This window comes from Astyanax mexicanus, chromosome 7 (genome assembly GCF_023375975.1).
Source record: "Astyanax mexicanus isolate ESR-SI-001 chromosome 7, AstMex3_surface, whole genome shotgun sequence".
NCBI classification, from domain to species: Eukaryota; Metazoa; Chordata; class Actinopteri; order Characiformes; family Acestrorhamphidae; genus Astyanax; species Astyanax mexicanus.
Window position 1 is genome coordinate 42,242,593 of NC_064414.1, and position 22,971 is coordinate 42,265,563.

At 39.4% G+C, this 22,971-nt stretch overlaps 3 protein-coding genes and 1 long non-coding RNA gene across 10 annotated transcripts in view; 3 read left to right on the plus strand and 1 right to left on the minus strand.

The window, feature by feature from the left end:
- synpo2la (synaptopodin 2-like a) overlaps positions 1-7,588 on the plus strand; it is a 15,214-nt gene extending 7,626 nt beyond the window's left edge. For both annotated transcript variants that reach the window (XM_007258722.4, XM_007258723.4), the window contains exon 4: positions 1,971-7,588. In XM_007258722.4, coding sequence (XP_007258784.3) covers positions 1,971-4,624 — 2,654 coding nt within the window. In that variant the 3' untranslated portion in view covers positions 4,625-7,588. The remainder of the gene's footprint in view (positions 1-1,970) is intronic.
- Positions 1-14,358, minus strand: part of LOC111195964 (uncharacterized) — a 25,175-nt gene extending 10,817 nt beyond the window's left edge. Inside the window, exons 1-2 of one of the 2 annotated variants that reach the window (XR_007440056.1) lie at positions 14,271-14,358; positions 12,067-12,168 (exon numbers count right to left, since the gene is read on the minus strand). This is a non-coding gene — a long non-coding RNA (uncharacterized LOC111195964). Of the gene's footprint in view, positions 1-12,066; positions 12,169-12,960; positions 13,266-14,270 lie in introns of those variants that run through there. The other variant, XR_002651898.2, reaches the window with a different exon arrangement.
- Positions 14,307-21,698, plus strand: myoz1a (myozenin 1a). Its single transcript, XM_007258721.4, has 5 exons — positions 14,307-14,394; positions 18,113-18,300; positions 18,600-18,864; positions 19,186-19,366; positions 20,636-21,698. Exons 1-5 carry the CDS (start codon positions 14,307-14,309, stop codon positions 20,868-20,870), a joined length of 957 nt encoding a protein of 318 aa, XP_007258783.1. The 3' UTR covers positions 20,871-21,698.
- Positions 21,699-22,495: 797 nt separating this feature from the next.
- Positions 22,496-22,971, plus strand: part of usp54a (ubiquitin specific peptidase 54a) — a 62,334-nt gene continuing 61,858 nt past the window's right edge. For 4 of the 5 annotated variants that reach the window (XM_007258746.4, XM_007258748.4, XM_007258749.4 and 1 more), the window contains exon 1: positions 22,497-22,727. The gene's annotated coding sequence lies outside the window, so the exon portion shown is untranslated. Of the gene's footprint in view, positions 22,728-22,971 lie in introns of all 5 variants that reach the window. The other variant, XM_022684578.2, reaches the window with a different exon arrangement.

Genomic DNA, 22,971 nt, shown 5'->3' on the forward strand with positions numbered 1-22,971 from the left:
GCCAAACCCCAGTTTAAATCAAGGTGAACTATGGCCCAAACAGTCTGCTCATATCTGGGCCATAACTGGGCCAATGAGTGTTGCATGTGCCATCACCAATTTCACCGAGTTCATAATTATCTGAGTAATATTCCAGGTTAAACTCCACCTACCAAATGCTGTTAAGCTCAAACTTTCAGATAATATGACATCTCCGATATCTCCAATTAAAAGTCTCGGTGCGGTCATTTTGGTCTACATTGAAGTGCGATTACTATATTTACACCTGCCCAAAAGAAATCACAAAAAGAAGAGTTTAAAGAGGTCCCAAAATGTCCTTAGTAAAATAAATGAATTATAAGCCAATGGCTTGAGACATTAAATAATACTACAGGACTGCAGCCTAAACTTTAGCTGATATACGCTATCGGTGTAGTGCATGACAGACATTCTAAGTGGGTCTCTTTACTTGGAATAAATTGCTCCTTAGCAAGGACATTGAAGTGGCACTTGTAGCCTGGATCAAGTCCAAAAGTGCCCACTAGAACAACTGGTTCGCCTTTGTGTGTGGCTTGTGCTTTGAATGTCACCACTTGTCTCAGGTAATGTAGTTAGCATTTTTTTAAATGGCAATGTGATAGTCTGCATGGGGACCTCTTGAGGAGAAGAGGGGTGGCAGTGCAGAGGGTCTATATTTGTCCCATAGCTGTGTGGGTGGATAACCCGAGCACTGCTTCGATGGGATGGCCAAAGCATCTACAGCTGCTCTCTGGTGTCAAGTAGCAATGTCCCCCTCCGGTCCTCTCCTTTGCACCACAATCTTGCCTCCTCAAATCTTTCCACCTCTGCTTTCACATTACAGCCTCTCTCTCACACGCATTTACTAATATATATGTGTCCTATATTTCCTCATTTCAAGACTTTTTCTTCTTAATTTTTTCTGGCTGTCCATGTAAACTGTGCCATAACGTATCCCTATGGTTCACATAGGCTCATATACACCTTTACGCTCATATACTCATGTACTATTTATAGTGTATGCATGTTGATAACTGCCAGACATAGCAGACATTTTAAATTATGACACTTATTATAAAGCCTAGCTAAAGAATGTGTTTGTTGATCTGAGCGGTCTGAGAGCAGATGGCCATAATGGCTTTGATTTCCAAGTTTATTTCAGTTTGTTTTGTTTTTGGAGGCATCTTATGAGAACACTTGTTCTTATTGGATTAACATAACGATTATGCTAGGCAATAGAAATTGCGTGTAAATAATTTTAAATAATAAAAATTATAAAGGCAAGAAGCGGGTGCACAATGTATCATGTACAGCAATGCAAACCTTCTAAAGAAGGCAGAGACCTCAAACACTGTACTGCCCCATGAAAACATAGCTCCTACCACCCAGGTCTATTTGAGGATGTGCTGTTTCAGGAGGCAAAATAAATAAACTCCTGTAAATCTCTGGACAACACTTACTAATATTAAATGTTCCCTGTGGACTGTGCTGTCAAGATTAAAGTCCACATGCTATGGAAAAACTGTTTAAGGCCTAAAATGAGACAGTAATTTACAGAATAATTTACTGTAATTTTCTAGAATATAACTGGCTACTGTTTTGTTTTCAATGAGAGATTCAAAAAATGTAAATGTGAACTGCTGTAAATCTGATAAGCCACAGGCCTGCTAAGCATTTTTTTTGCTCATGAAATTAAAATTAAACGGTATTTCGCTTATTCAATGCTTGCCATTAGCATGTGCAAAAATAAATGCTTGTTAAAAGACCTCTACAGGCTGTTTAGGAGAGTGCTGAGGGGCTTAAAGGTTAGATTCAGATTTTTATCAATGGGGAGGCCATTGCTGTGATAACATTCTTTGCCAGCCTATAAAGGAACCATTTCTGGCTCTAGTAGTGTGTGCAGGGTTCAGCAGTAATGGTGGTAATACTTTAACACATTCCACAGTGATAATACTTCTCTTCTCCTTGTTCAGAGCTTAACCGTGGGGAGTCACAGCAAGACAAGCAGGTGAAGGAGGCCCAAACCAAGTGCCGTACCATTGCTTCCCTATTGACTGACGCACCGAACCCCCACTCCAAAGGTGTTCTTATGTTCAAAAAACGTCGCCAGCGCTCCAAGAAGTACACTTTGACAAGTTATGGTAGTGTGGATGAAGATATGCAGCCAGACTCTCAAGAAGAGGACGGTTTCTTCCCTGGAAGTGAATCAGAGTTTGACGAGGAAGGGTTTAGTGCAGCACCTGATCCCATCTGGGACAGTGAAGTCCTGGACATGCTGGATAAGAGATCGGCATCTAGGGGGTTAGAAGGCGAGGAAAGAGAGGATACTTTGAGCCCTGGCTTGAGCGACACTATAGGAAAAGGGGCACAACTATTTGAGCAACAGAGGAAGAGAGCTGAAGAGCATGCAAAGAAGATGGCCACAGTTCAAGTACAGAGTGAGACACGGACACAACAAATAACACAATCACAAGGGCTAGAGTTGTCTGTACAGGCAGAAACAAAACAGAAGCCCAGTGTCCAGCCACCACCAGTTGCACCAAAACCTGCTAGACCTCCAGAATTGATGCTGCAAAAGGAGACTCCAGCTGCAGAGACATTAATCCCAGTACCTGCACCTCAAGCTGCTGTTAGAAACGTGGATATCAGCAGTGTATCCACTGAGGTGCCTATAACAGACCAACCAATAACCTCTGTATCGACCGTAATGGCTCCACCTCCCACACCTCTGCCAGAGTTGCCAGCGAGCTCAGTGTTAAACCGCACAGCTCGCCCCTTCGCCCCAGGGTTCATAAGTCACAGAGCAGCCACTGCACCAGTAGTATTCCGCCCTACCGTTGCTAAAAAGACTCCCAGACCAGTGTCAGTTGCAGTATTGGCCCCTTTTTTTACCACAGCATCAGAAGAGCAGCCCATGGATGCTGCATCTACCAATGTGTCAATAAATCAGATAACTCCTGCTGCTCCTGCTGGGATGCCCACCACACTTGCCCCTATGCCCCCTGGCTCTATCCCACCTCCTGCTGTCATACCAGATTCTTTACACTCACATCCACCACATATATCCTCATCGATGGACAATGATTTGGCTGCATCCCCTGCAGCACAGACAGCAATGCCTGCTGATTCATCTTTTCCTACTGCCGGAATTACTGCTACCACTCCCCATGCTGGGCTCACTGCCTCCACTTCTATAACATCTGTGCCTCCCACTGCAGCTCCTTTCCCAGAGACCTCAACGATTCTTGCAGGTCCTGCAGCCCTTGTAACTCCAGCTACTCAGGCAAGTCCTGCTAGTCCAGATGTTCCCCAGTCTCCAGTTGTGTACAGAGAGAAAGCTTCAGGGGCTGGCAATCGAACTGGCATTCTTCAAGAAGCTCGCCGTCGAAGTACGCACAAGCCAATGTTCACAATGCCTGAAAACAAAAATAACTCACCTAACCCTGAGCTTCTCTCTTTGGTGCAAAATCTGGATGAGAGGCCCAGACATGAATATTCAGAACCTGTCCCTGTCCCTCAAGAAGATTTGAACAGCATGGATAGCAGAAGGGGAAGGATCCCACCACCAGTGGCTCCTAAACCACGTGTCATCCCAGAGGTGTCCCAAATTCCTCAAGCAGAAGGGAAGGGTGCTGAGCTGTTTGCACGAAGACAAAGTCGCATGGATCTCTATGTAGTTGATTCTACACCTGCAACCCCTCAGCAACAGCAACAGCAGCAGCCACCTCAAATGCAGCCTCAGCAGCAGTACATACAGCCTCAACAGCAGTACGTACAGTCTCAACAACCTCAGTCTGTCATGGCCATGATTCAGCCACGAGAGCCTTCGCCCACCCCATCACAGTGGAAGTACTCCCCAAATGTACGTGCTCCACCACCCATTGGGTACAACCCTTTGCTGTCCCCTTCCTGCCCTATAGGGCTACAGCGTGGGGGTGCAAAGCATTCTGATGGAAGCTCCAAGGTGGGTAGGAGTGGTTATGGAATCCAAAAGGAAGGCATCAAAGCCATAGATTTTATGAGGCGACAGCCTTATCAACTCAACCCGGCCATGTTCAGTTCTGGAGTTGGCTCAAGTACACAGTTCTTAGGTCCTTCTTACCAGTACCAAAGACAAATGCAGGAGGGCCACACTTTAACCCAACCTAGACAGGTACCTGTAAAGACGGCTCGGGTGTATGAGATCAAACGCTTCTCAACACCTACACCTATGTCGGGCTCCACAATAACACCCACTGTGATCGCTCCTCGCTCGCGAACCACACTTGCTGAACCCATTTCTCTCTCTCATATGACCTCCCCTCCACCAATGACTACTCCTCATTCATCTCAGCATGTTCACGTACCCACAGCCATGCCCACACGAGCCCCAGGTCTGCCAGAGCTCCCCAAAATTTCTTCCACCCCCATAGGTCACCCTGTGCCCTACTCACCTCCAGCTCCCATGTCCAGCATGTTGAGCCTAAACTACTCTGGTCTCCAGGCTGCCAAACAGTTCAAAAGCGCCCCAGAACTTAGTGCCCTGCCGCCCCTGAGGCCTCCAGTGCAGGTACCCAAGCCTCACTTTATTGCTACGAGGGCTGGAATACAGCCCCATGTCTGGAGGCCTGGCACCTTGCACCACTAAGAGGATGATGCTCTCTGATACAAGAGAATGAATAAAACCTTGCCTGCTCATGGCCCCATCAAATTAGCTTTCTGATGACACTTGGTAATATTGTTTGATTTTCTAGTAGAGTATTTAAGAGACTGATTGTAGTTTTTTGGGAGGTATTGTAAGGCTATGTTCACACAGCAGGTAAATGTATTATAATAATATTAATATTATGTTTCTTCTCTTACTAATACTCTTAATAAGCACATATAGCCAATATTCTTTTCTTCCAGAGTGCTCTGTCTCCGTCAGCCATATGATAAAAATAATGTGTATGTGGAATGGCAATTTTGATATAAAAGGTCAGTCGTCTGGTGGTCATTTCCTCTTTACACGTATACTAAAAGGCCATACCGGATCAAGCTTGCTGGCAGACAGTACTTTTTGCATAGTAAATAATTATCATAGCAACAGTGCTTTCATCAAATCAGCAAATTTAACACTTTATTTGATATTTTATGCAAAGGATGTGTAATGCAACCTTTTAGGTATAAAAAACACATGCTTTGTACCATTAAATTGGAGATCTATCACGGAAACCTGTTTGTCGTTGTGATCGATTTTCCATTGAATGTGAGCTCAAACTTGTGTAAAATGTTTTTTTCCCCCCCATACCACTACAGTAAGCCCAAATGTGATTCCTTTGACACTGCAGCCCTGTCCGTAGCAAAAACAATATGTATCTTGTTATTTTCCTAGAAAAGAAGATATTTAGGTCTGTTATCTCATTTTCCTGCCACTGAAACCCTCCCTCACGGCTGTCATCACATAAAAGTCCTGCTGTGTTTCATGAATGTATTGAATTTCAATACTACATATGAATGTTTCTCAAATCCAATCCTTTTTCATAAATGTACCTGCTGTGTAAATATAGCCTTAGTTAGCCTTTAATTGCACTGGTTCTGAGTACAAAAAGCACTATTTAATTAGCTTTCATTCTTGTAACTACAATCTACAGTACAGATTGACACTTTACATAGTAAAATATCTGTAAAGCTCTATATATCAAATCCTGTCGATTTTTGTTTTAGCATTTCATATCGTATTTCACAAAGCTGCTAGTTTTAAAATCATGTAAGATGATCTTTTAGAATTCATGGCAGAGGTTTGCATAGAAGATCATCTCCCAGAGCAGTCTCAAGTCATTGACTGCTATGTAGGGGTTATGGGGTGAGCAACATAAACTTTAGGAGAAGAATCATATGCAGGCAAAGCATTTAAGCAAGTACAGGAAATGGACAAATGACTGGACTGACAATATTGAATCCATAGGATTCCTAAAGAACGTTGGAGAAGGTTCTTTGGATTGTTGACTGTTTGGATTTGCTACACTGGCAAAGCACCTGGGATAGCTGGCCTAAAGTTGTCCCTCTAGAGGCAGCTTTTGGTTTTGCTGGGTCTTGGATTGCTTGAAATAGGGGTTTTTGAATGTAGCTGTTGGCCACCCTGGCTCCCACAGACCTATCAGAAATGATATCTCATCTGGCAGAGTCTGGATGGAACAGGTGCATGGGTGTCAGAACCTATTTGTGGGAGCAAAGTAAACAGCGAACCAGGATCGTCCCAAAGGGTCTTGACTAGATGTGTGGCATTCATGAACTACTCATCTTATATTAAGCAGATGGCATAGAGACAGCTCATATATGTGTTATTAATTGTTTTGAACAGTGACTTTACAAGATATGAGGTCAAACCAGCATGAAGTAAAAGCACAGTCTTGTTTGATAGACGCAAAAAATGGCCTAAAGTACGAAGCTGAGAATTGGGAGAATTATTATTATATATATATATATAACCAGTGACCCTCGACTTGCTTAGACATCCTGATACAGGTGTTTAGGTATGGTTAGAAATACAGTCATTTATTAATTATGGAATTTGGAGAGAGATTCCGTTTACTGTTATTCTTGTAACATAAGGGACAATTTAGATTTGTTAGTAAGATGGCAAAATTCACAGCTATTCTGTGGTAATTGGATGTGATCATTATTAAGAGAAGAAGGGAATCAGAAAGCCAGGCTGATCTATTGTCAGGCTGCAATGAAGGAAATAGGAAGTTGTACAGGAAACAAATATGAAAATCTGACATTTAGTTTAATATACATATTTTTTTAATTGACTAGCCAAAACTTGAATTAGATAAAGCGCTGAACATCTAACACAGAACTCGCCTATTTACTCCTCAATGACTCATATGTTCTTCAGTAAACTGTAACTAAACATCATTGTGATGATTACTCATAGTTTAATCATACCTTAAAATTACATTAATCGTTTCTTACAAACTCACTGGAAGAGCTATTTTAGTCCACTTATAAAAAAAATGTTTTAAATGGTTATTTTAGCAATCACATAGTATAATCACTCTTAGGCATTTAGGTCATGTTTAGAACAAGGTGTAGAGCTTTAAAGCAGAGTTTTACAATCCTGGCCCTGGAGACACACTCTCAGTGCTTTCCCTGCTCCCAAAACACCTTATTCACTAAATCAGCTTATTAACAATCAATTCAGATTGTCAGTGGGTGTTAAAGCAGGTAATCCACTAAATGTGCCAGGCAGAGAATCTCCCAATCTCAGGGTTGAGAAACAGTGATCTACACAACCTTCACTTGATAAAAATGTTCTTTACTAATTTAAAGGATCTCTATTACAAACATGCTCCTATTTGAAACCAAAAGTGTTTCATTAATGGCATCTGTCAAATAACCATTTAAAGCACCTTTATATTAAGAGTGTAATCTGAGGGGTCAGTATGTTTGAAATGGCTGTCATGTATGTTTCTGTGCTTTATGTAACCAAACTAGTAGACTTTATGGTAAATGAGACTGAGTGTAGAATTGTATCTGAGTTTATGAAGCAAAGATACAATGAACTGAATGATCTTTTGATGGAAAAACTTAAGTTATTTTTCATGAAATAAAAATAAACTGAAATACATTTCTGAGTGACTCTAATTTGTTGCACCAACACTGCCCTCTATCTATAACCTACAGAATATTACAGTATATATTGTCACAGCTGACCACAAGGTGGAGCTCTTTCTTTAGTTCTAAACTGAACGGTATGGTACACTGAGCTGTGGATAATCACAAATTATACTGTACAAGACTACACATATACAATTGTTTTGTTTTTATTTAGGATTCATTCATTTTTAGTCAAAGATAATTATCCAAATAAGCCCTAAATATCTGGAAAATGCATGACCAATGCATTTTTGACAATTTAAACATATAAAATATGTACATTTAAATGTGTAAGACGTAATTTTGGGTATATTACAGTCTAGGTTTCCTGCTAACTGTCATGGTTTTAAAAGTATCAGTAAGTATTTTTGATTACATGCCTGGGATGTCTGACTCACAAATATTGTGCAAGATTGATTGCTGATTACTTATTTAACAGACTGAGACACAGTCAGGCCTGCTAAAAGTCAAGCTTACTTATACAAAATTTACATACTCAAAGTGCCATAGTACAGTATATGTACACAATGCCACAAAAGGAAAGAGTGTTAGAGAGCAAACATCACCTGCTCTGCAGCACACAAAGGTTCAAATTGTCAGCCAGGTAAGCTCAACACATTAGGTATACACATTGGTATCAGATGATAATCCATTGATTTAAGTCCACCTGTGCAACATGACGCAAATATCTCTTCAAGTATCTCAGCATAAGAGCATCAGCTATAAGCAATAAAAATAGAGATACCCTTCATAATGAAACAACAATGCTTATTTAAATATATAATTTACAGCATCAAATTCAAAAGATAACATAATGCATCCACACACTCCTGATCAGTGAAACCAATAATTGATGTCAACCACATGTAAATAACCTGAAGCAACATTATAAAGAATGTTTTTTCTTACAAAAGCAGCTTCAGAGGAGAACGGTGTCTCAAGCGCTGCTATTACTACTATGCTAGAATCCTACATTCAACAGAATGGATGAAACATTAGTCTCCCAAAACTCCAGGTGATCTTCTCACTTCCCAGATGTTTAAAAACTCTGTTTAAAAGAAAGGGTGCTAACCAATGATAGATATGGCCCTATGAATGTCAACTGTTTTGAAATGCATTGCGGACATCAAGCTTTAAATTAGTTTTTTTTTTTTTATGAAAATGGTAAAATCTCACTTTTTATGTTCTAGTATGTATGTATGTATGAGATTTCCACAACACTTGTTGAACATGAATACATGTTTCTATATATGCTGTAATAGCACTGTATGCAAAATAAAGGTAACCTATTTAAAACCTTCAGCACAATGTGTAGAAGGAAAGTGCAGCTCACAGTAAGATGTCTGGTGTTATCTATGCTTCTAGGCTATATTTAGACCTGTTAATATTAATCTTCTTTTAATGGATCGGCCAAGCTTTCCTTCTTTTTTTTACTTTTCATTTACATTCTGACTATCTGTAGATATGACCGTGTAACTCTCTACATTTTCTAACAGGGGGCATACTCACTGCTTAACTGAGTATTATGTCAGTTTACTCTATGAACTCTAAAAGTAAGGCTTTGTAGGATATGTACACTGTACAGGTTTTATGTTTAAATATAAGCTTGCACAGTAAGCTAAGAGTAAGTTACTGTACAAGTGGGCTGGAAAATTGCAAAAAAAACACTTGCAATAGTTCAATTTAAAATGAAATGCAAACATGCTGAATCTGTCAATCAAAAGCATATTACTTAGGGTACTTAGAGAACATGTTTCACAGCTTGGGATCATCTATATGACAGAAAAGGTGAAAATTTGACCTGAGGCAGGGGCTAATTAATGTGGGAGGAAACAGGACAGATCTATCACCCCCGACCCACGCCCCCCAACAGTATGCAGTGCTGTCTTTGCCCCCCGTCAGGCCATTTGATAAGTGCTCACTCTCCCTCACTCCTTCTCCCTCTGTTATATATTTAGTTCATGAAGCATCTGCAAGAAAGATATTAGTCTCTTGATATCACCATCAGCACTTCGTGCAGTGCAGACTGTGAGACCCCATGCACCCCCCTACCCCCCACTCTCTCTCACACACACCCACTCCCACAAAGATTCTCCCTCCCCCCTCAAAGATCTGCCGTCCAAATCCTGACTGGGTTTTGCACTCCTTGGGATCTTGGTCCAGCCACAGGTCTGAGGGAGCCTGGGATTTTTGAAGATTATTCTGAAGCCTCTTCCTCTTGAGACCACATTCTTGGAGTAGCCTTGAGCCTGGGTGAGTGGATTGGTACTTGGCATGGGCTGTCTTTACTAACCTACCAAAATGCACCCATTAAAACTAACACGGTTGGAAGGTAGAGATTAAATCACATCACCAGTATTAACCCTTATTCCCTTTAAGGACTAGAGCTAGCCTTAGCGCGTTTATGGGCCTCATCATGGTTTGCATGGTCAGTTTTAGAGAAGGTTTCGCATTTGATTCTGGGTCCATGCCTTAAAGACAGAGTCAGTGAGAGAATAAGCAGAGCTGCCCCCTCCACTGCCCGGCTGTTGATTTTATATGGAGTGTAAAGCCTGGAATATCCAGTTGGGGGAACTTGAGCTCAGTGGTTTACAGCTTGCAAGTATTTCAGAACATCACCTAGAGCACCTCATACATATCCCACAATATATTTTCCCTTTTATATATTTAATCAACTTCAAAGACAACTACCAATTTGTCTATAAAATCTTGTGTATGTTTATTAATGTAAATTTGTTGGTGTCCGATCATGTGAGGCGTCACTGACGCCACTGCTAGCTGCTAAAAGGTCTTGGTCCAAAATGGTGTTTAAAAATAACTGGCGTGGATTGAGTTACAGACATGTCAATGCAATGCAGTGTTTGCCATTAGGGTCTTGAAGAAGTGGCAGAGATACTGTATGTTCCACACATTTCAAACGTAATATACAGTATAATACAAAGTACAGAAGCAAGATAAGCAACAATTACACATGTTTCTATTCTGCATTGTTTCCATGACAAAGCTAGTACTAAATAACAGCATGAATCTGAAAACATTCTGCTTCAGGTTCTTGAAGGAACCCATTAGTTATTCTTAAGTAACAGTTTATTTGTAACGGTTGACCAGGCCAAAACACTGACCAGCCCAAAATATCAGGGTTTGTAGATTTTATTAATCTGTGCACATGTACAGGTGTATAAATCCCAGCACATCCTGGTGTTCAACATGTTATTTGACAACTCCAGATGTTCACTCTTTTCTGCCCTCCCTGAATGACAGCTGCTGAGAGTTTTGTCTAGCACTCGTGTCAGAGAGCCCAAACAAACTGAAAGCAGTGATGGGTTTCAGGTTTTCGATTCTCAGCCTTCACTTTGGAATTTTTGGAATGTGAGGTCATACACACACAGACAGACACTTTGCAATGCCATGTGCAGCTTCTGTATTACCAATGTACCATTTCTGACACCAGATGGTGCAATACTCCACATCAACTACTACAACTTTATTCTGGTCACTAGCTTGAACCCTACAGGAGATTATAGAGGACCTGGTGAGCCTGTCCTTGTTTTTAGTTCCTATATGAAATAAGTAAAATCAGCGTGAATAAAATGGAAAGAGGTCCCAAAACGTTTTCTTGCTTACGACCTATTACATAATGTGCAAATTAATGCTAATTAGTGACCCTTTTGGCTGACCAGTAAACCTGCCTTCCAAACCAGCAAATAAGCGTTGTGTAGGTGACCATCAGTTCTTTTTACGTTGTTTTAGATATGTTCTGCATCATCTGAACAAATCTGAAAAGAAGTAAAGCTCTTAACACTTTAGATTCATCCTACTATTTCTATCAGCAGTCACATCATCACTTAACACCAATGATCCAGTTCCACTGGCAGCCATACGTGCCTATGCCATGATACTTCTTCCACCATGTTTGATAGATGCTGTGGTATTGCTTTAAATCCTAAACCTGTCCTTCCCATCCCCATACTCTTCTTTTACCATCTTTATGGATGTGGACCTTTTTAAAGACTGCACTTCATTCACACTGTAATCGAATCTTGCTGCATTTCAATCAATTAAAGTGGTGTACATACAAAAAATCGTCTCTCTGTCCAAATACTTGTGACAAATTTCTGGACCAAGGCATAGCACCGGAAAAAAAAACATTCTTTGGAAAGAGAGAAGATAACTTAAACAAGGTGGTGTGTGAGACAAATGACTGTTTAATTAACACTGTTACGCTTAAACACATAAATCAGGTGGCTTTAAAGTGTAATTTTGGGTCTATAGTTTTATACTGTATATATGTATCCTATAGATGATGCATAATTAACCTACCTCACTTTATAATTAACCTACCTCACCAAACATAGAAACACCTTATTTTTAGTGAGACGTGTGCATAATTGGACATTCTAAACTTATTTATTATAGTTTTTGCAGAAACATTTAAAAAATAAAACTGACCTTACTATCCAGTGCTTTTAAAGTGCCGCATTAGACTTCTCTCAGTTGTGCGCTGTTGTTCTGAGTGCGCTGTTCAGTGATGTTTAACCCCAAAAACCACACCTAAGAAACAGAAAAGCATTAAAACAATCCTTGTCTGATATATTAAGTAGCAAACATGTTTAACTACTGTCCTGTGTATTGTTTGTTTTGGTTGCATCATGATTAAACAAGGCTCCAAATTCAGCTAAGCTTATGTTTTCCCCTTCTCAAACTGTCCATTCCACCTTAAATGAAGTTATCTTTAAAATGTTGTTCAATTAACGCTTCTAGGCCTGCATTATGTTCCAGTGAAAAAAAATAGAATGTTGTTTTCTATCTGCAATTCCATCCATAAACATTAACATGATAAAATGTACACAATCACATACAATTATTAAAAAATAGCTCTTACTTTGCAACTTTGTTGGCTCTAGTGCCGTCTTTGTCTAGTGCTGCCATGATTGTGTTCCGATGCAAACTTCTATTTAGCCGCACAATAGGCTTTAATTAGCGTTATTAGCAAGAAAAAAAATATATAAAAGAAAACACTCGCTGTCCACTTTAATAGAAGCAGGGTCTGAAAGGGTTAAACGCGAATACCGCATAATTGAGGGGAAGCGTTCTCAACAACCAACGGAGGGTTACTTTTTACAATTACCCACATTAAAACACTGTGAAACTCCAACTGAGAAAGTCTGCTGATACAAATATCTACTATATATACACTGATACAAATATCACTGTGGAGCTTAAAGTAGGAACATAACTGTACAGAGCTGCTTATCCAGAGCTAAACCTGTTATTTTGAATGTTTGGTGTTTAGTTTGATTAGCGGTGGTGGTTGTTAGCTAGTTAACTAGCTCTGCTACTCACAGTATGGGCTGAAAGCTGCTCTGTTGAGAGCGGTATTCTCCAGTTAGTGGGATCAAACATCTTTACTCCCTTTCCTCCAGGAGTTTTAGCTACACATTCCACACACATATTCAGCAGGAGCTTCAGAGCTGGAGGTTTTTGCCCGAGTCTCCAAACCTGACCAGCTGCTGATTAGCGAGTACTGTCTGCAGCTGTGCTCCAGCTCCGGAGTTTCAGCTAGCGGTTAAACGAGGAACTGCAGCTTCCTGTGGCCACTGACTGAGGCATACAGTGCTTCTGTCAAAGAGCCACTAAACCCTAAACTATATTTTTTCCATTAATGGCTGGAATGTGTTTCTTTGAAGTAATAAAACATACCAGTCCTGCTTAAAATTGTTATAAGCATTTTCTAACCTAAAAAAAAAAAACACTTTCATTGTGGTAATTTTCACCTCTGCAGTGCTCTCTCAGGTTCAACAGTGCTAAAGGCAAGGGTGATGTATCCGTGTACTTTGGTGACGTCCAATCATCTGGGTCTCACCGCTACCATAGGCACACTGCTGCAGCTCAGCCAAATCAGCTCTCCCTCTTGCCCGACTTCTAAACCCATACATCAGTGCCCCTCCAACACTACCTCTTTCTTTTTCGAATTTTTTGGCTTGTCATTATTCAGAAAAAAAACGTACCCAGATAAATTGCTCCACCCAGATAGAGTGAATCTGATTGTGGTTAGATGAGAAGTATAAATATATACCATTTATACATACCCTATTGGTTTATACAATCCATTAGACCTGCACACGTCACGTCCACACTCCAGCAAGAACATAGCAGACGTATGTAGCCTAGTATGAAGATGATCCGTGCAGAAACTCAAAAGAACTCGAGCAAAATCTCCCACATTTTTCAACATTAACATTTTAATATAACATTATAATCATTATGGCTTTTAGAGAAATGTGTTTTGGGCAGTGCACTATTGTTCCTTGTGGCGTGACCTAAGCGTCTGTCTGTAATGGCATTTTTTCCCTCTCATTCCATAATTACTATTATTTTTAAGTAGTTTTGAAACCCGTATTATTACAAGTATTTAAAAACCCTAGTATCTATACTTCTACTTGAGTAATGAATGTAAATACTTTTGATACCTTTGTTCCTTTGCTTTATATGTGATCCCTTCAGTCCTATTTAGGTATTTAGTGTATTTAATCAAATATTTAAACCAGTAGAAAAAATGGCATCAGATGATTTTTAAATTTCATTGAATCATTCTGTTGTTTTCAACTCATTGTGTGAATAGAGGTTTACATCCCTAATGGTCATTATCATACCTTTTTATTCAATGTCTGTTTTTCCAGTTTGGAGTCATGCCTCTGTCTGGAACACCTGCCCCTCCCAACAAGAGAAAAAAAACTTCCAAGATCATCACTGACTTCTCTCACATCACTCAGAATGGTGAGTCTGAGGAGCATGCAGCTCTGCAAAAAGCACGCCTCTAATCCCAAACCTCAGCTTTACTGAAGGCCACAGGTCCATGAATGGCAATGGAGATGCCTGGTGTGAAGAACATGTAATACACTCAATATTAATACAGATCTAATGTTTACATTTACTGTGACTTTAGCTGTGCATTGGCAACAACTTAAATATATAATCCATATCATGATACAGGGGTTATGATTCAATATACTGTGATACTGTAAGCAAGGTGATATATTGCAATTGGTGAAATAAAATTTTAGGAAAACTAGCGAAATATAAAAACACATGATCATATTTACAAAATCTAAAATCTAAAATTAAAGTTTCTTTTAATGCAGTCAGAACAGTTCAACACAACACTAAATGAACCACTGTTTACACTATCTAAACTAATAATGAAAACTGATAGAGCATTGCAAAACAAAATATCACGATACTTTGATATACCAATATTCTTTTGCACCTCTATTGTGACAGTCTGAAATACTTCTAGTTAGTTATTTATTATTTTTGCAAATGCAATGTTGTAATAAATCTTTTAAAAACAATAGATGATTCCTGATTTACAAACAGTTTTGCTCAGCAGCTCCTGGAAGGCTGGTTGCATGATTCTTGTATGTGCAGTCTTTTTGAAGTCTTTTTCATGTGGCGCATGTTCATTCAGCTCACCTCATCTGTGAAATACACTTGCTGAGTGACGATATGGTGAATGAGGGGAGATTATCAGTGAAGCACAAAGCATAGGCAGTGTTTAAGCCGAGGGCCTGAGGCGAGGCCTCTGACTCAGCGGCCGGTCGGGGGTCGGTCCCTCTGTGACTACATGCTTAGGTCAAATGGAAAGACAAAAAAGATGATTAAGCTATTTATAGCATAATTACTGTGTTTATGGGAGGCACAGTCAAGATTTCAGGGCTTGTCAAATATGTTCTGCATGGTTGTGGTGTATATGTTTTAATGAGGGGAAGACTGTCACACACACCAATGCTTATTCCACAGATTTCACAGCAGAAATGCCAACTGTCTTTCCAATTATCACACAAGTACCTCTCATTCTAATACGGGAGCTGTATAGACAAGAAAACGAAAAGGCAAGGAAAGGCAAGGCAAGTTAATTTGCACAGCTCCTTTCATACACATGGGCTACCAAAGTGCTTAACTGCTTTATATAAACTTTATATTTAAAAAATCCTGAGATCTAGCTCATCAAAAATGATTAGCAAAATAAAAGCAAAGATTAAAAACAAAAAAGTAGCATTAAATAAATAAACAAGTAAAGCATATCACATGAGCTACAAATAAGCAAAGATTCTATAATAATTCAAATAATTAGAACATATTTAAGAAAGGATACTGTAAAATATAAAAGCAGATTTAAAAAAAGGTGAATTCTGCTAAAAAAAAAAAGCCTAATCTGTTTTTGTTTGAGTTTTAATGGTTTAGTTGGTCTTAGGGTCAGTGGTGACTAAGCAGTTAGAGCACTGGGCCATCAACAAGGTTTTAGGTTATTAAATTTATTCACTTGTGTATGTATGTGTTCACTGGACAGGTTCAGGTTATAAGCGGAGGCTAAATGTCATCTGTGCCCATCACCACCTGTGTAAGTTTACTCTCTTTCAAAGACATGAACAGTTTATCATTTTTATGGTAGGATTTTAACAGATAGAGACAGAGATTTGTATTTGCATAGGTAAAATATGTATCTGATCCCCTACTAACCGTCAAGAATTCTGACCCCCACTGATCAGTTATGTGCCCTTGATGCACACAAATGGGTCCTGTCCCTTTAAGGAAGCACTCTTATTCTCACCTCTCTATATGTATAAAAACACCTGTAACAGAAACAGTACCTTCCATTCAAACCTCTCGATCACCATAGGCTACACATTTGGTGAGGAAAGAAACAACTGTACAAGAGACACAAGAAATACAAGAGAACAGTCAATCGCCCTCGCTCTGGAGTTCCATGCAAGATCTCACCTTAAGGATGGGTTAAGGATTATTAGGAAGGATGGCTTCATTTGGGTCAAATCCAAGACCTTCTTACAGTTTGTTCCATTTGCAAACAGTGTTGCTTCATCATGTTAAATTTAGAAATACAGTATATTCGGTTCTATAGTGCTGTACAGTTATTAAAAAAAATAGAAAAACTACTTGCTTACAGTAAATCCTTCAGATGCTTTTGTCTGACATTTCTCTATGATCTCAGCAGTTATTGTTGTTTTTTTATTTTATTCATAATGTGTCTAGATTTTCTCAGGCCTGAGCAACAATCACTTTCAGGCGCTAAATTATTCAGGCAGATTATGGTTCTCGATTACATTAAATTGCAGTTTCAGTATGTCTCTGTCAATGCAATTCTTTATAAATGCAATTTCCAGCTTTCCTGCTCACTGCTCGGCTCCCTGTATATTCAACTGAATCCAGGATAATGATTTATCCAGAACAAATTATATGTGAGTTAACCCCTCACTGTCCAGACTTATTATTCTTTTTTCACCCTGAAGCCCATTTCTGTATCAATACTCCATGTAAAACTAGTCTGAAAGTTATGAGAGTGAGGAAAGAACATCTCAAACAGCTCCTGTGTTTTTGGAATGAATAAGGAAATGAAGAGCAAACATGTTGAGAACATGACCTCTACCTCATTATGTAACATGTGATCAGGATATGCCATGGGCTAATGGTAAATGTAAATAATCAGATGATCACAGACAGATAATACATCCTTCTTCCGTGGCTGTCATGCGGATGACCCCATTTAACATCTTCTTAAATTCTGATGGTTATTGGGAAACCACAATGGTTAATTCGAGATTTTTTACTTTAATCCATACATACAATATGTGTCACAGACACTTTAAATATGTGTAAAGTTCCTTACAGGTCTTTGTCCTTGAATTTAACAAATTGTGCCATATACTGAATATTACAAGTCTGTTCCAGCACAATTACATAATTTTTAATACAAATACAAATACAATTACACAAATACAAATTTCTAGAACAAACTGATAAAATACAAATTATTTAATTGTTCTTGTGACACATATGTGACATCTGAACTTTTACTTTCAAATAATTACAGAATTCATGTGACCTCCAGCACAATAAAAAACATTAAAAGCTACCCAGTTATTTGAACTGATTTAATTATTTTTTACCAATATTCAAAATGTTGTGAAATGGTTAATTGTAGAGAAAACAAATGCCTTAAAATGAATTACGGTGGAGGTGAAAATAACTAGGATACTTTACTTTTCTTGCATTTGTGTTTTTATATATATTTATAAAATGAAGACTTTGTGTTGGGACTGTATATAGATCAGGAATAGACACTGCACATTCCTCTCTACTGAAACTATTATAAAACAATCTTTCAGGCATCACATAAAATATCTGCAACCATTAACTTTACTAAAGTTGGTTATGTAGTTTTTAATAGCATTAAAATTTGTAGATGAGTTTTTCTCTTTTGCCACTGCTGTGAACATTACTATAATGGTGTATTTAATAATCAACAATTCAATTGATTTTAATGGTTTATATTATATAGAAAACAAATATAACAACAAGTAACTATGCTTTTTTAGAGAACATGGCTCTCTTGAGTGATGTGTGATCTAGTGAGTTACAGACACTCAAAGGCATAGAAATGTGGCACATGACTACTCACCCCTCTGTCGTCCACTAGAGTATGAGTCAGAGCCTGAGGCCTCCGAGTTTGACTTGGGGACGAAGATTCGGGTTCCCAAGGACATCATGCTGGAGGAACTGTCCTTGATGAAGAACAAGGGATCCAAGATGTTTAAGATGAGGCAGCAGCGTGTGGAGAAGTTTATCTATGAGAATAACCCTGACCTCTTCAGCCAAGAGTCGATGGTGAGAAAAACAGTGTTTATACAAACAGATGATGCACAGAGCAGTAGCTGCAAAAGTCTACAGAAAAAAGTGTAACACAATAGTTAATTAAGTTGCTGTGAAGAGGAATAGTGCCCCTTTTTGAAGTAGTATTGTTACTTATTATTTAGCAAATCCAACTGATAAATCACATCAAATCATTATCAAAAATATATAACATCAACCTGAGAACTGACTCAATCCCTCCTAAAACACACCTTTCCCGAAATATACATTGCATGCATCAAGTGATAATATCTAACTGTGATCTGTGGTCCCAGGATAACCTCCAGAAGCTGGTGCCGAGCCTTGGAGGCCAGATGATAGATGTTGGTGGCCGTCTGATTGGCGGGCAGATGGTTGGCCAGGCTGGTGCAGGCGGGCATGCACCTGTGCCCCCTCCCAAACCAGGAAGCCTTGGCAAGGGGGCAGGAAGTGGGATAGCTGTAGGCGGAACAACTATCGGAGGGGTAGCAGGGGCAGGAGGGGCAGGAGGAGCAGGAGGTGCTGGAGGAATACTTGTAGGAACAGCAGATGCCTCTCACAGTGAGTAACAGACAAAGGTCCAGATGGTGACCTCCATACACTGCCCAGCTCACCCACCCTGACTTCACATCCATGCAAGTCGACAATCTCCATATGGGGGTAAACGTTCTGTCTGATTCATACGCCTCGATGCAGATCATACTTCACTACACAAATTTGAGGAACAGCAGGCCACAGTTCTGAACACTTTGTTCAGCCTGATATTTGAGTTCAATCAAAGCACTGAGTAAACTGTGGGCTACTGTGGTCCTTCAATAGTTTGACAAAATATACAGTACTTAACTTTGATGTTAACCTGCCTGATTTTCTCTCTGTTTGTAGGTGATGAGAGTGCTAAGGCTGCTTTGGAGAAGGCTAAAAAAAGAAAGGAGTATGTGAAGACGTATACATCACCCTGGGAGCGAGCTATGAAAGGGAATGAAGAGCTTATGGCTACCATGAAGCCGTACATGCCAGGCCCCTATATTTACCATGATCTGCCCAAATACAAGAGCTTCAACAGGTGCCACATGATGAATTTTAATTTTTAAAACAGTTTTCTTTGTAATTAACTGACAGGTATAGACATCCCATTTCAACCCAAACAGCCATGACCCCTGCTTCCAACACATTGCTTATTTATTATAAATATTTATTGACCTCACGGTACTTGTTATATTACCATATAGATATTTGAAATCACCATTCATAGGTTATGAATGAATGTAATTAAACGTGTAAAATATAAGTGTAATCAAAGATATTAAATACTTTTTTCAAACGTTGAAATCACTATTAAAATATTTGGAAACACTATTCCAAAAAGTCAAATATGTTCAGAAATTAAACCAGGCTCAGAGTGGTCCAGCAGGTTAAGCTCTGCCACTATGATCAGGAGATCGTCAGTTTAAATCCTGTTCATGTAGCTTGCCATCAGCTACCAGAGCCCTGAGAGAGCACAATTGGCCTTGCTCTCTCTGGATGGGTAGATGGCGCTCTGTCCACATCACATCACTTTCCTCTGAGTGCACTGTGATGCTATTTGGCAATGCTGCATCAGCAGCAGTTCAAAAAGAGTCGTGGCTGACTTCACATGTATCGGAGGAGGCATGTGTTAGTCTTCACCCCCCTGGTTTCGGGGAAACACTAGTGATAGTGATAGAGTCCTAATGAGTGGGCTGGGGAGAAAATAGGGGAAACAAATTGAAAAAAAAAAAATTATCTTCAAAAATGTAATCTAATTTAAAAAGGAACGAAAGATTGTTCTAAATGTTTTAAATCAATAATTTTTATGTTCAAAATGGAAAATTAGTAAATGAATGTTCCTTAATTTTGGTTTAATCAATGTTTAAATGTTTGTTACAACAAAATCTTTTCCATTTTGCTTGCAATCTATTTTTGATTTAACTATCCTTTCAACAGGATATATAGGACTACAGCTTCACAGTCTGATCCATGGTTTTGGAATTAGAGGGTCTTTTATCCAGAACTGTGAACTTTTTTAATGATTCACAGGTTGAGGCCAATTGTAAGCCATCTGTTTCCTCATTAGGAAATAATTAATCTGTGGTAACTTGCAGCTTCTGAAGCGCAAGGGCTTAATATTTATATTTGTATTTTTTATCACAAAAGATTTTCCTACATGAAACCAATATCACTATCATTAAATCTAATGAATTAAAATTAGATGTCTATTTTAACATTAAAGTTATCATTTTTGCCAGTGGAGACTACCAAAAAGGCGTGACTCGTCTTCTTTTCAAACATATTATTTCTGTCTTTGCACTAATAGGACTGCTCTGCCATTTGGAGGCTTTGAGAAAGCTGCTCAACTGATGACCTTCCAGCTCCCAGACATTGATGTGGCGACAGAGGAACCTGAGCCCGCAGTGGTGTATCAGCATGACATCGGATCGCGACCCTCCTTCAACCGTACTCCCATAGGCTGGGTAGGCAGTGGAGAACCAAGCAACATTCACCTGGAGGTTGATACCATACCATTCGACGGAGAGACAGATGACCTGTGAAGAGTAAACCTCATGATCCCGCAACAGCTCAACAGGCTTTGTCCCCCCTGATAATATTAACCCCGCACACACACATACACACAAACAAACACACACACACATACTTACATCAATACTTCTCTCATGGATCAGCTAAATAACATATGACACACTGTGTGTGAAAAGGATAATGATCCACTGGTGGTGTGAAGTAGGTTTGCTTCTCATAACACACTGAAAATGGAATAGAACAGTCAGTAAGTGTATCACAACTCCACTCATACAATAAAGTCCATATTTAACCTGATTTGTCACACTGTGCCTCATCCTACCATGCACCTGCACTCCAAAGAAGAAGTTTATGCATGGAGCTAAAACTGTAATGACTAAGAGAAAAGTGACATTTTGCTTTGCTTACTATTATTCAGCATGTTGAACTGTAGGATGGGCTGATGTCCTGCACTTTTGGACAGTAGTCCAAGTAAAGGGTAGTCAGAGCAGTCAAGAGTAGTCAAGTTAATGTTGGCATATAAATTAATGTTGGTGTACAAGGTAATGTTGGTGAAAAGTGGTAAGAAAGCTAGCACCTAACTCTTTATTGTAAGTAGTTAAGCTCCAGTAACCTGCAAGAACAGGTAAAGGGGTTACATACTAAAAAGTATTTTACAAAAAAAGTATTTTAAAAAATAAAATTTCAAGCTGCACATATGATCTATTATCCATGTTAGAGGTTTACTGACCTGATTCTTTTCACTGGAAAACCCACCACTGTTTGTGCAACACGTTGATCCAATGTTCTTTGGCATCTGATATTGTCATCTCCCAATTTAATAAACATTTGATAGCTGATGTGTTTTGGTCTGTCTTTATATCACTTTCTAAATGTTTATACACTTCAATAGAAACAGCAATTGTGTGCCAATGGCCAATTACTATGAAAGTCCACTATATTTGTAAAAAAAAAAAAAAAAAAAAAAAAAAAAAAGACAGAGCTCTGTTAAGATTATATGTTTTTTTATCATTGGTTTGTCTGACTCCTAAAACAAGTTATGTATTTAATAACCAAAGGTAAAGTTCTATTGTCCTTTGGTATCGTTTGGTGTGAGGTTTTTTTAGCTAACATAAAGTCCATAAAGCTAGCTAGAAATGCTCTACATTTATATCTTTTTAATCAGTAGTGTCACCGTTACAATTAGGATTGTTTCAGTTTGGTTAATTTGGCACACCTATATAATAAACTATACTCTTAAACCATTGCTAATTTTTAAATAACAACTGTCATATGTTTTTTGTGTGTATTTCCTAAAAAAACTTGAAAAGTTTTTTGGCGATAAATGCTGTGTGTCGTGTAAATGTTTTTTTTAAATACTGTGATTATAATAATCATTTTACCTTTTTGCCCAGCCTTTCTTTGAGTCCTCTTCAAAAATTATGACTTAAACCTGAACCTCTGTGGTGAAGTTACTGAACTTGTGGTATTTAAGGCTATTATACTCTTTATCTATCTGTTTATTAAAAGTGTTGACGTTTCAGCTCCAATAAAAAGTCGAAAATCGGAGTTTTTAATCCACTTTGTGGCAAATCTCGCTGCCTCTCGTCACCACTCGTTACCTGAGTGGATCTCGCGAGACTTGGTTACCTTGGCTGCAGCACGCAGTGACGCTGGAGGCTGTTTGAGGTGCAGCCGGTCTGGGGGTCGAGCCAGGCAAACACACACTCACACACTTACACACACTCACACTCCTTTATTCTCGCTACCCGGAGATACGCGGAGGCTGGAGAGCGGGCACGGCGGCGGGGAGATCAGCCTGGGCCGGGAAGGAGGCGTTCCGTCCGCGTGCGGGGAAGTTGTGAGGCTCCGTAGTAGAGCGCGAGCATGTGAGTGCCTGTGCTGTTGTGTTGATGCGAGCCGCGCGCTGCAGCGCGAGCTGAGAGATACGTAGCTGGTTTCAAACGTCCAGCGTGTTAGTAGATAAGATACCCGCGCAGTTCATGAAGCTGGTGCATGCATCTCTATGTGTGTAATGTGAGAGGTGTGTGCATGCATGTTACTAGACTTGTGCATGCGTGCGTGCATATGTGTGAGAGAGAGCAACGTTAACCTGCTGACGATGCTGCACGG

What these genes read in the sequence shown, in the direction of transcription:
- myoz1a (XM_007258721.4), top strand. Translation starts at nt 14,307, where the DNA reads ATGCCTCTGTCTGGAACACCTGCCCCTCCCAACAAGAGAAAAAAAACT. An exon ending in CTCTCACATCACTCAGAATG is followed by an intron (nt 14,395 to 18,112) that starts GTGAGTCTGAGG and finishes GTCGTCCACTAG; the next exon opens with AGTATGAGTCAGAGCCTGAG. An exon ending in AACAGCAGATGCCTCTCACA is followed by an intron (nt 18,865 to 19,185) that starts GTGAGTAACAGA and finishes CTCTGTTTGTAG; the next exon opens with GTGATGAGAGTGCTAAGGCT.